The sequence below is a fragment of the Tachypleus tridentatus genome, chromosome 11 (assembly GCF_004210375.1).
Source record: "Tachypleus tridentatus isolate NWPU-2018 chromosome 11, ASM421037v1, whole genome shotgun sequence".
NCBI lineage: Eukaryota > Metazoa > Arthropoda > Merostomata > Xiphosura > Limulidae > Tachypleus > Tachypleus tridentatus.
In genome coordinates, this window is record NC_134835.1 from 17,898,702 (window position 1) to 17,912,119 (window position 13,418).

General features: G+C 33.7%; 1 protein-coding gene across 3 annotated transcripts in view; it reads right to left on the reverse strand.

Moving 5' to 3' along the window:
* The window catches only part of LOC143231723 (U3 small nucleolar RNA-associated protein 4 homolog), a 55,355-nt gene extending 46,951 nt beyond the window's left edge, over positions 1 to 8,404 (reverse strand). For all 3 annotated transcript variants that reach the window (XM_076466338.1, XM_076466339.1, XM_076466337.1), the window contains exons 1-3: positions 8,195 to 8,404; positions 6,394 to 6,448; positions 5,303 to 5,422 (exon numbers count right to left, since the gene is read on the reverse strand). In XM_076466338.1, coding sequence (XP_076322453.1) covers positions 5,303 to 5,422; positions 6,394 to 6,448; positions 8,195 to 8,304 — 285 coding nt within the window. In that variant the 5' untranslated portion in view covers positions 8,305 to 8,404. The remainder of the gene's footprint in view (positions 1 to 5,302; positions 5,423 to 6,393; positions 6,449 to 8,194) is intronic.
* Positions 8,405 to 13,418: the final 5,014 nt, after the last annotated feature.

The following is a 13,418-nucleotide window of genomic DNA, read 5'->3' on the forward strand; positions in this document are numbered from 1 at the left end:
AGGTAGCACAACTTTACCAATATGATGTTCAGGATCAGGATCAGCAAAAGTGCATGCAAATGGTTTTAGAGAAAGAGAAGTTAAAACTGTTTGCTGTAGTCCACTTTAGTAAAGTACTGAGGGCAGTTTGTAGCTGCTGCTCAATATACCTCATATTTGACAACTGACACGAAATGTAAAAGTCGTTGACATAGAGCACATTTGCAACATTAAAAGAGAGTTAGTCAGTGATGGCAATAATTTTTATACTGAAAAGTGTGACACTCAAAACATAGCCCTGAGTGTTCATCATGAGGTCCAACTGATGTACTGCCAGATCAATGAAGGGCCAGGTCAAATTCCATCAGATCAAGAGGAGGACAGAATTATATTGCCCATTGAACTTTTGAAAGTTGCCCTATATGACTTTGGAAATGGTGATAGAAGATATGCTGGTTGTGAACTTAATTAAAGAGTCCTTCTGGCTTCGTTGTTTTACCCACTAAGCACGTGCCTGCTGGAAAGTGATAAGGCTCGAGAGTGTGGGATACCTATGAAAAGTATCCCAAGCCCATCTTTGAGACTTCCATGCCATGTGGCAGGCAGGATTCTACCACGGATGAGAATATTGTTGAAAGGTGTCGAGGTTTTAGAAATACATTTAGCAGCTGCCTGTATAATACAGTCAGTTACTGCTGCCACACCATCGTCTGTTGATGGGCTAGAGACAATGGCAGGATCATGTTCTGCGAGAGCAGCGAAAGAGGTCAATTTTGCTTGATCCAACTTCCATCTGGGGAACTTGGGTTGGGTGGCATCAACCACAGCCAGTATCTATCAAAGTTATTGGAAAATTATCATTGCCTCCATGAAAAGTGGGAGAATAGTGAAGAGGAGCAAACTGAGAGATGATCAGCAGTAAAGGACTGACTAGGAGCATGAAAATAAGTAGAAGAACAAGTATTGAAAAGAGAAAGGTTGTGATCAGAGAACATACGCTCTATGGAGTGGCCCCTCCCATCAATATCAGCACTTCCCCAGAGGAGATGATGTCCATTAAAGTCTCCCAGGATTGAAAAAAAAGAGAAACAGCAACTATTGAATGAGAGCATCAAGAGTTGACTGATCATAAGTCTCTCCAGGCTACAGGTAAAGAGAACAAACTGTGATGACACGACCCTAGAAAACATGCATGGCTAAAACCTCCAAGGGTGTGTCGAGTGGCAAAGGCAGGGTGGGCACATGCTGATCAACAATAGCGCCACCCCTCCATGCACTCGTCCATCACATAGCTTGTAATTTCTGTACAGAGAAAGCTGCTAAAAGGTGACTGTATCAGCAGGTTTCAGAAATGTTTCCTGTTAGGTAGACATACAGGATGGTAGTTAGCAATCAGTGCTTTGATATCATACAGATTAGAAGCTAAACCTCAACAGTTTCATTGTATCAAGATGGCCATTTTTATTTATGTGTAGGTGAACTGGGAGGAGAGCCCTTCTGTTTACAACCATATTTTTCTATTTGAGGGAGATCTGTCGACCTCCATGGGTCCTGCTCCAAGTCACTTGGGCAGGTCTTTATTGTTGGAAGAGGATCCCAGTGACTGAGAACATGAATGAATGATTGCTTTGCATCTTTAGGTGAGAGAAGAAGATGTACCTGAGGAAATACCCATATCAGGAATGAAAGGAAGTGGATCTTGGGGTTTTTTGGAATGTATGCTAGGTACAGAGATGGGTGTTGACGTTGATTCATCAGCTTTTATAAACATGGAACTCAAAAGACTTCATTTGGTTTGAGAATGATTCTTTTGGAGGCACAGAGAGATCTGTCTGCACTCCCACTATAGTAATGGAACGAAGTGCAGCAGTCTACACCTGATATAAAGTAGCAACTTTTGAGCCTCATGTTTTCAATCTTCTTCAAATGCTGCACCTCTTTTTCATCCAACCATTCAGGTCAAGAACGAAAGTGGTCCTTGCCACAGAAATGAGTACATGTCAAGAAACCATAACATGATGTTTTCAAGTGATCAAACTGCTGACACTGAAAATATCTGACAGAGTGTGGATTGTATGGCTGTGCCTTGCATTTAAGATAGCTGCCTTAATGGTGGAAGGTGGACACGGTGATGTAAATGTTAAAATGAGGACATTGGTTGGCATCATAATTTCATCTTTGTGAGTGGAGATACACCTTGGCTGGAGAAACCAGCAAGAATCTCTGACTCAGGGATATTCATCAAATCCCTCTCAACAGTAACTCCTCATGAGGAATTCAAAGTAGCATGAGGCATAACCTCAATAGGTATATCAAGAGGAGTTCACTGTGTTTAGAGGTGGATGTTTCCACCAATATGTCACTAGAGCAAAGCTTTTTTGACTGACTTTGGAGAGCTAGTAAGTCCCTCTAGTCTCTTCTGAATTAAAAAGGGAGGCATGTGCCCTAAAGGTTTGTCTGAAAGATAATGTATTATAAGAAAATGAGGTATAGGTGTTACAGATGTTGAAGATTGCTGCTCAGAATCTTCAAGATGTGGTCGTTACCTTTGGTCTGTTTTTTCAGTATTGTATTTAAGGTTTTATTTGGAGGATCCATAAAAAAAAAAAAAAATTCAGTACCCACTGACCTCACCCACCATGGAGCTCTATGAAAGGACACACTACAATGCCAAACATGGACACTGCAGTAATGCCAAATGCCAGGGTTTTGTGAGCACGATACCCAAACACCAGCATCATGTACAATGTCCACAACACCTATTGAGAACATCTAACACTGGTACTTGGTTGACCCTAGCCCAAGTGGACCAGCCAATTGACCCTAGGGGCCACCAAAGACCCCTGTCTACAGGAATTGAAGCCCAAAGTGGTGTGATAGGGCTGGACCCCTCAACCATCAGGATACTCTCCTCCTTTTCACAAGCCACCATGCATGGCAAACACATGGGTGGATGTTTAGATCCCAGAGGAGGTAAACTGAAAGAATAGAACCTTCCCTGGAAGGTCCCCTCACCATGTACAGGAATCCACACCAAGGGGTTCCAACATTTATATTTACAATTTCTAAACGTCACTTTAATTACCAATTTATAGACCATTCACTGTTGCTGGAGCCCATGTTGTTCTTATCGAGTAATTTCATATATTCCACATTATATTTTTTGGTTAGTTTTTTTTAAAGTGAATGCTATCAATATATTTTTTCCTGTTATAAACTGCAAAGAACATGAAATAACTAGTGGGATTAACTGCAATATTTTGGTTTTATGTGTGACTCGTATACTCATCGTAATCAACATCACAGCACATAAAAGGTTTGGTGACAGAAAGCAGAAGTTATATCCAGTCTAAGTGTAATAGATGAATAGATCAACTTGGTCGATGGCAGAAAGCAAAAGGTTGTAAGATATAAATGTATTTTATATAAAGGAACCTGTTGTAATGTTGATGGTTTGGATTGCTCCTTTGATTTAAAAACGAGATACTATTAATAAATTTTACTTCAAGATGGGCTTGCACAATTATGCTTTAAGATAAAGGTAACTGATAAATATTAATAATCCGTTGTATGGCTTATCAAAGTTTTTTACAAAACAAAAAATAAGCTAACTATCAGGTTGCCCTACCTTTCAAGTACACAAACTATACAGGGAAACTGTAACAAAAAAAAACTCAAACAACTTTATTAGAAAGTAATACATCTTACTGCAACTGATAAGATAAATGATAATTAATTTTTTTAGAGTTTAAAAAGCTTATTCCATTTCCCATTTAGTTCATCCCAAATTGTAACTATCTTGAGGCTAGAAGCAACATTCACAGAATGTTTCCATATTTTCTTCAGCAAAAACAAAATTTAATGAGATGTAAAATCTCTATTTCTTCCTTTGTCTACAAAGTGCTGGAAAACAGTTATTTACACTTCAGTCATTTTCTTCACTTTATCATAAAACACTCATCACAAAATTCAATATTCTGGAGTTATGAGATGTTAAGAATTTTTAGCATCTTTTATTTTTTCTTTGGTAAAACCCAGCATCCTTTACTTTACTAGTAAACTTCAACTTCTAGTGGGCTTTGATTTTTTTTAAATTTATTTATATCTCTGGACTTTCCATCACTCTAGCAATGAGCCAGATATGCTCCAAGTTCACCACACAGGTTTGAACAGAATATTTGTATTGATATTCACATACAAATTAAACATTTTTTTTTGTTTTAACTACGAGGGTTAGGCTTAGTGAACTCTACCCTTCCAGTGTTTTCTCATTGATTCAGGTTCTATGTTGTGACTAAGTGCTAAGTCAGGATGGCAAGGCATGTTGAGCTACTAGACCATTTTTGTTGAGTGAAAATGTCCAAACTTATTCTTTGTCCTACCAGACCATTTTTGTTGAGTCAGTTTGGCTAGACTTTGTGAACTTAAAAGTGCCAATCTGTTTTCATTGAATAAAGATGGCCAAGCTGTCCTGTTTTTCTTCAGTCTATAAAACTTGAAAATGCATATCCAGTCAATGAAAAAACAAAAAAACTGAAAAATAAAGAACTTTAGAAGATTTATATCTAGTGAAATATTGGCCAGAATAAAAACTTTTCTTGGCTTTTACTCAGTTTGTTCATATGTGAGAACATGTTTGTATCATAACCTATGATTTTTCAATATTAAAAACATTATCAATCAGCCCTTTACATACCTTATGGAAAAGTGACAGTATTTTTTAACAAAATTTCACATTCTATAGCAGTTTCTTTGTGTTGTTTTTTTTCAGAAAGATAATTGTAAAATATCAACTTCAATACTACTTTACTTATTCATAAACACAAGTATTTAGCTTACCTTTGGGACAAGACATAAGAGATCATATTCAGAAATATACCCCTTTTTCAACTTCAATACTACTTTACTTATTCATAAAACAAGTATTTAGCTTACCTTTGGGACAAGACATAAGAGATCATATTCAGAAATATACCCCTTTTTCAACTTCAATACTACTTTACTTATTCATAAAAACAAGTATTTAGCTTACCTTTGGGACAAGACATAAGAGATCATATTCAGAAATATACCCCTTTTTCAACTTCAATACTACTTTACTTATTCATAAACACAAGTATTTAGCTTACCTTTGGGACAAGACATAAGAGATCATATTCAGAAATATACCCCTTTTTCAACTTCAATACTACTTTACTTATTCATAAACACAAGTATTTAGCTTACCTTTGGGACAAGACATAAGAGATCATATTCAGAAATATACCCCTTTTTCAACTTCAATACTACTTTACTTATTCATAAACACAAGTATTTAGCTTACCTTTGGGACAAGACGTAAGAGGTCATATTCAGAAATATACCCCTGAAGTCCACAAGAAAAAAGTCTACCATTACACCACACTACAGCTTCTACTGAACTGCTTGGGTCACCTGGTATCACCTAAATGGTACAAGACACACAAACAGTTTCTGATAACTAGATGTACTTCTGCTAGATCCCTGAAAGCATTCTGTTTCAAGAGTAAATAAAACCAAAATTGAGAGTAACAAATATTTTTATTTGTTTTTGAAATTCATATTTTATTCTGTGTTATAACCTATAGAGTGCATAATTATTCTCACGATTCACAACATGCACAAGTTCTACTGACGTCACAACAGTACAAACTGCAAAGTTAAGCATTCCTTATGTGAAGTCATTTACGTGACTGACTGACAGACAACACATTACTGTGGCGAGAATTGTTTAAACAAGTGACCCTTCCAGGTGACCTTCAGACCACTTTCAGGGAAAATAAATCTTCTTACTTAAATAACATTTGCTTATTACACATACATGATACATCATAGTTTTGGTTGTCTTTTCCATAACATTTAATTGAAACATGATTTTATCATGTACCATACTGACTAAATTACAAAAAGACACAGATACAAAACAAAGTAATAAAATTTTAAATAATTATAACAACTTTCAAGGATACATAAGTCATTTAATCTCCTAATAATTATTCAATCTTTGTGAAAGAAAAGGAGTGAGTTATTTATGAACATTCAACATGTAAATCTTGTAAAAGTAAAAAGCTTAGTAAGATGAAATTTAATTAAAATAAATACTTAGTTCTAATTTGTATATAAAACAATGTGAATACTAGATATTAAAACAATGTTGTTTTAAAGAAAAGAAGGCATTGTATATAAAACATTCAATAGATGTATATGAACACACTGTCACCTTAAAAAACAAAGAAATTATTTATTCTGTCAGAATACAGTATTATCACAATATCTGAAACATGTTACACAGGTCTGTAATCTAGAATGATCAATAAGTGTTTCACACAATCTTTAGTTCATATAATAATGTCTAGTTTTGACTACTGAATATAAATAGAAAATACTAAAACTTACACTTTCTAGGAAATGAGTATTGGAAAGATTCCATATCTCTATAGAAAAATCTGACCTAAAAAACAAAACAAAAAATGCTAATCACACTAATTAGGTACAAAAAAAAATTATCAAGTTATTTTATGTGTTTTCTTTTGAATTTCAACTATTAATTTAAAAATACACACAAGAAAGTTCTTATGAAAATTTGTTGGTTAGCCACATTAATGTAAAGGTTGTGCTTCAGATGAAAATATCTTGTAAGTATACGTAATTAAAGTTTGATCTCAATAGGAAAAGTTCCATCATATTGCTTTTTTCCTTACAATTATTTTAAAAAGTCATTTCCAGTTTCATATATATCTTCATATTGTATAAATACTATAAAATTTAGCATGTATCATCTGCAGATTGTAAAATATAAGGTCTTAAAAATTAGTACTTAAATAACTAAACAAATTCAACATCTTGTAGCCCAACTCCAACTGCTTTATTGTCATGTATCTTTCACTCCAGTGATTAGTGTTATCTGTAAACTGACAACAGTGCAAGAAAAGGCTCATTTCATTTTGTGGGTTGCAAAGATCAAATCAGTGACTGTGGTACAGCATAAATACAGATGTCACTATAGGACAGAGCCACCACAGAAACCAACTGTCTAAGGAAAGATGAAGTTTTGGAGACAGGCAGTGTGTTACAGCAATCTAGTACTGGAAGGCCCTCTGTCAGTGATGATTGTATCAAACAAGTACACAAATCATTTCAGTGTCACTTATGAAAATCAACAAATGTATACTAAGTACAGCAATGCTTTCTCCATTTTAAAATCTTTGAAAACTGTTTGAAAAACTTTTTTATGATCAAAATTATTACCTAAAGAATCTAAATACATCATGAAAATAACTGATTTCCTTATGCATGAGAAAAAAAAACATAACTGCACAGCACATATGATTGAATGTTACTTAAAGTTTTGTTAACTGTTTAACAATGTGTATCATACCTTCTTACAACTGTAATATGTGATCATTATTGGTGAAATAAAGTTTGAATTTTAAAATATTTATTGTACATGTCATGTACCAAAATTATGAAATTGTGGCACATTCTTATTGTGATTAGTGAAAAATAAGTTACTAACAACTTGTTAGAACCTGATGTGTATATAACAGTCTTAGTGCTAAAACTACTGTAATAAGCTTAAAAGATGAATATATATGTAAAAACGGTTGGTATGGGCTGAGAAAATTCAATGTACTGGAAACTTAAAAGATCAATTGGACTAGTTATAATTTACACTTGATAGTTCTATTTCTTATCTGCATTTTTCATTCACTTAATTACATATTTTAACAAAAATATCTTACGTAAACTTAACATTTAATTTACTTGCTGCTAAAGAAGTCATAATTTTATATATTTATTTACCACCACTATATGTCATAGTTAAACTTGTTATACATCTCGTACAATACACTAAACCTATGATAAAATAATACAAAGGTAGGTACATATTTTCCAATATTTATTAAATTTTAAAATTTGGATACAAAGCAAATGCTCAGTTCATTTAAAAAATAAAATTATAATGGTTATTTTCATTTTCAAATCAATAAAAATATATTAAAATTATTCTTTATTTTTATAACTTAAATAGTTTATGTCAAGATGCATGCGTATTTATGTTTAACTTTGCTTCTAAACATAACTAGCTTGATGAGTAAGGAAGCTCTCTTAATTTCGAATTCATAAAATTAGGCCTAAAAGTAATACTGAATAGTATTAACATAAAGAAAAATAAGATTCATTCTACAATGCTTACCTCGCAACAGCAAGTTTCTTTGTGTTGTTTTCAAAAGCAACACAATGAATTGATTTTGCTTCAGGTTGAAAAAAATTAATATGATGTATTCGAAATTTTTGTTTATTCATCTTAAGCTAAAATTGTAATAAGAAATAACACATCGGTTCTTCGACACAAAACACATGGCATACACGAAATGAACACTGCTGACATCTATAATATACAAAGCAGCAGTTTTGAGTCACATAATAACTCATAATTAACAAATGAATATAGATATAATACAGAAATAAGAGACACAATAACATTAAATTTAGTTTTTATTTTTACCAAATTGGACACTCAGTATTACAAGTTTAAGCTTCAGAAGCGTTCCCATAAAATACAAACAGTACAAAGTTTTAGTTGATCTATGTAAGAAATTATAACTATTCTATATTTTGCGAGTGTTTGATACCATACATGGTCCGACATGGCCTGGTGGGTTGAGGCGTTAGACTCGTAATCTGAGGGGCTCAGATTCGAATTCCAGTCGCACCAAACATGCTTGCCTTTTCAACCGTGTGGGCGTTATAATATGACGGTCAATCCCACTATTATTTGGTAAAAGAGTAGTCTAAGAGTTGGCGGTGGGTGGTGATGACTAGCTGCCTTCTCTCTAGTTTTACACTGCTAAATTAGGGACGGCTAGCACAGATAGCCCTCGACTAGCTTTGTGCGAAATTCCAAAACAAACAAACAAACTAGACGTTTTATGTAAGACACTTAGCTTTGTTCCACCAAATAAGAGAAAAAAAAAATAATGAATTTTCTCACAAATGTTAATAAATTCAAGAAAACATATTGAAAGCAAGAATATTTTTAGAATAACGATAAAAAATGACTTAGCGATCTCTACTTCCTTTTTAAAATTCTTTGCTGAGGGGCTTGGCTTTGCAGTAACAACCGAACTCTGATACAAATTGTACTTGAATAAAATACCGCCCTTTAAAAAACTGTTTATTCTATTCAATAGAACAGTTTTTATGAAAACAAAGAAACAACTAAATGCCGTATTCACAATAGTATTATTAATTTAACCCTGTCTTTAAAGTCAACTTTGAAACCAACAATATGAAATTAGATAATAATTCCATTCCTGAACATTCTACACCTATTGGTGCGACAGATCATTCAGTCTTTGACATGAGGGTCTTTTTACAGTGCTATTGCAACTGAGTAATTGGATTAAAATTCGTATGTCTTGCCTAAGCATCTTCCAGTTGGGTGTTGGGCCATGTCAGTGTTCCATAACCACTGGTTTATGTCACATTTTGGATTATGCCTTGCTGCACTTAGTAGTTTTTTTTCTATTATTCACTTACCACTTTTCACAGTGTTTAAACTCCTTTTTATCATACACTTTTCTGGATAATATGTCAGCATTTCTATGGTTCCGTCCAGGGTAATGTACAGTATTAATGTTGTAATCCTAGAGGTTTTGGATCCATCTTACTATTTAAACTTCTAGATCATAAAAATTCATCAGCCACTTTAGTGTTGCATGGCCTGTTTAAAGTGCAAGCCTTCCTCCATACAGATAATAACGGAAGTGACGTGTTGTTCACATAAAACATATTGTTTTTTTGTCTAATACTTCTTTTTTGTGGCATTCGTTTCTTAGCTATAATAGAAAAACACGTGCTCTTTTCTGTGTTGTACTTTTTATAAGACTGTTCCCATTGTAAAATCACTGGTATCTATATCAAACAATTAATCTTCTAGAGTTAAATAAGAGTAGTGGTGAATTCATTTGTTATTTGTTCACTGCTTGTTCACAACCACCAGTCCACCAAATCTTTTTTACTTCTCGAGTAATTTGTGTAGAGAGTTAATTGCATCAAAAAAGATTTCACACAGTCCAACAGTCCAATAAATCCGCTTAGCTCACCATAGTTCTATGGTGTTATCTCAAAAAAGTCAATCTCCGAGGGATCTTTAGACTCTTTGTAAATTGTGTCCCTTAAAATTCACCTGTTGATGAAACAGTTCACACTTTTTAGGATTCAAATTAAGGTTCTCTTTCTTCAACCATTTCATCCCTTGGTAAACATTATTAAATGTTTTCCTATTTGCAGTTATACTATCTAAGTAGATGAGTATCGCATTCCAATGTGATTCAGACAGAGAACACTCTAGTAATTGAAATATAGCAAGAGAAATGCTTAATCCAAATGGCAACATATAAAGTTGTCGTAATTCATGTTCAGTGGTAGAGGCTATCCTCTCTGTACTTGCTTTGGCAGCTTAACATTGCTAATATTCAATCTTCAGATCCCTTATAAAAATATTTCGATTCAATACAGTAACCAAGAAAGAGTGTAGTTGGTAGGCATCTTTCTTTGTAACTTCACTCATCTTCAAGTAGTCGATGCAGAATTGTTTAAGTTCATTCTTTTATATCATGAGTTCATTAAATAATACCAAGAACTACTAATATTTTAAATACTGACTGTCTGTCACGAAGCGGACAAACACAGGTGGTTTCTAGGTTCATAAAACTAGCGATAGACAGTTATTTGTGATAATACATGATAAAATGTAAATCTTAGAGACAGTGCTGTCACAAAACACACACACTCAAATTATCAAAGCTACTATTTAAGACATCAGAACTTTCAGTTTTCTAAAGTTAATACACTAATAGTAAACCGCATGCATACAGTCTGGAAACAGAAGGTCAGACATAAGCATTGTGGATACTGACGTCAAGGCAAGATTGTTTGGAGGTGAAAAGTGGTCACACATACAGTGTAGAGCTGTGAGATATTTCACTCAATGATTTTGCTCATTATTAATATTGAAAAGAAGACTATATGTTCATTTACACATCTTTGAAAACGTTATGTACATTTCAACTTAGCTAGGCCAATACAATGTCAAGACTGTGTTGCAATCTAGAGGTATATCAGAGTTATAACATAGATAGGCCAATACAATGTCAAGACTGTGTTGCAATCTAGAAGTGTATCAGAGTTATAACTTAGATAGGCCAATACAATGTCAAGATTGTGTTGCAATCTAGAAGTATATCAGAGTTATAACTTAGATAGGCCAATACAATGTCAAGATTGTGTTGCAATCTAGAAGTATATCAGAGTTATAACTTAGATGGGCCAATACAATGTCAAGATTGTGTTGCAATCTAGAAGTATATCAGAGTTATAACTTAGATAGGCCAATACAATGTCAAGATTGTGTTGCAATCTAGAAGTATATCAGAATTATAACTTAGATAGGCCAATACAATGTCAACACTCATTTGTGAACCTGACGATGACCGAAGAAGGTCGAAACGTTGTTCGCTCTTCTATGTAAAATATTTTCTCAACCCAAACGAGCCGTTTTTGCATATAAATGTCAAGACTGTGTTGCAATCTAGAAGTATATCAGAGTTATAACTTAGATAGGTCAATACAATGTCAAGACTGTGTTGCAATCTAGAAGTATATCAGAATTATAACTTAGATAGGCCAATACAATGTCAAGACTGTGTTGTAATCTAGAAGTATATCAGAGTTATAACTTAGATAGGTCAATACAATGTCAAGACTGTGTTGCAATCTAGAAGTATATCAGAATTATAACTTAGATAGGCCAATACAATGTCAAGACTGTGTTGCAATCTAGAAATATATCAGAGTTATAACTTAGATAGGCCAATACAATGTCAAGACTCATTTGTGAACCTGACGATGACCGAAGAAGGTCGAAACGTTGTTCGCTCTTCTATGTAAAATATTTTCTCAGCCCAAACGAGCCGTTTTTGCATATAAATGTCAAGACTGTGTTGCAATCTAGAAGTATATCAGAGTTATAACTTAGCTAGGCCAATACAATGTCAAGACTGTGTTGCAATCTAGAAGTATATCAGAGTTATAACTTAGCTAGGCCAATACAATGTCAAGACTGTGTTGCAATCTAGAAGTATATCAGAGTTATAACTTAGATAGGCCAATACAATGTCAAGACTGTGTTGCAATCTAGAAGCATATCAGAATTATAACTTGGCTAGGTCAATACTATCTGAAGACTGTGTTGCAATCTAGAAGTATATCAGAGTTATAACTTAGATAGGCCAATACAATGTCAAGACTGTGTTGCAATCTAGAAGTATATCAGAGTTATAACTTAGCTAGGCCAATACAATGTCAAGACTGTGTTGCAATCTAGAAGTATATCAGAGTTATAACTTAGCTAGGCCAATAAAATGTCAAGACTGTGTTGCAATCTAGAAGTATATCAGAATTATAACTTAGCTAGGCCAATACAATGTCAAGACTGTGTTGCAATCTAGAAGTATATCAGAGTTATAACTTAGCTAGGCCAATACAATGTCAAGACTGTGTTGCAATCTAGAAGTATATCAGAGTTATAACTTAGATAGGCCAATACATTGTCAAGACTGTGTTGCAATCTAGAAGCATATCAGAATTATAACTTGGCTAGGTCAATACTATCTGAAGACTGTGTTGCAATCTAGAAGTATATCAGAGTTATAACTTAGATAGGCCAATACAATGTCAAGACTGTGTTGCAATCTAGAAGTATATCAGAGTTATAACTTAGCTAGGCCAATACAATGTCAAGACTGTGTTGCAATCTAGAAGTATATCAGAGTTATAACTTAGCTAGGCCAATACAATGTCAAGACTGTGTTGCAATCTAGAAGTATATCAGAGTTATAACTTAGATAGGCCAATACAATGTCAAGACTGTGTTGCAATCTAGAAGTATATCAGAGTTATAAGAAATAAAACATGACAGTATATTGATATTATATCTCACGACCGTCTTGGTTAAGGAAATATACAAAATAGATAACCATGGAATTAGGATTATCAAATCTATTTAACAATAACTGGCGAAGTAGTTCAAGGGCCAAGTGATTAAAATCATTGGTTACAGGAATTGTTCAGTTTACTGTTTGTCATACGCACGCTTAACATTAGTTAGTGTAACACTTTCATAGTAGCAATATTCACTTTTATAGATTGCTGAATGAATTAAATTAGGCTGTAATTATAATACACAAAATATTTAATAATGAACATTCTCTGTATATAGATACATGTATTATACTTTGATTACTGAAATATATTGAAAATTGATGGTTTATTCTGTAAATATGTAGTGACGTATATCAGTTAAATACAATTTTTGAGTTTAATTAAACTGTACGTTACTAAAATGCAATTATCAA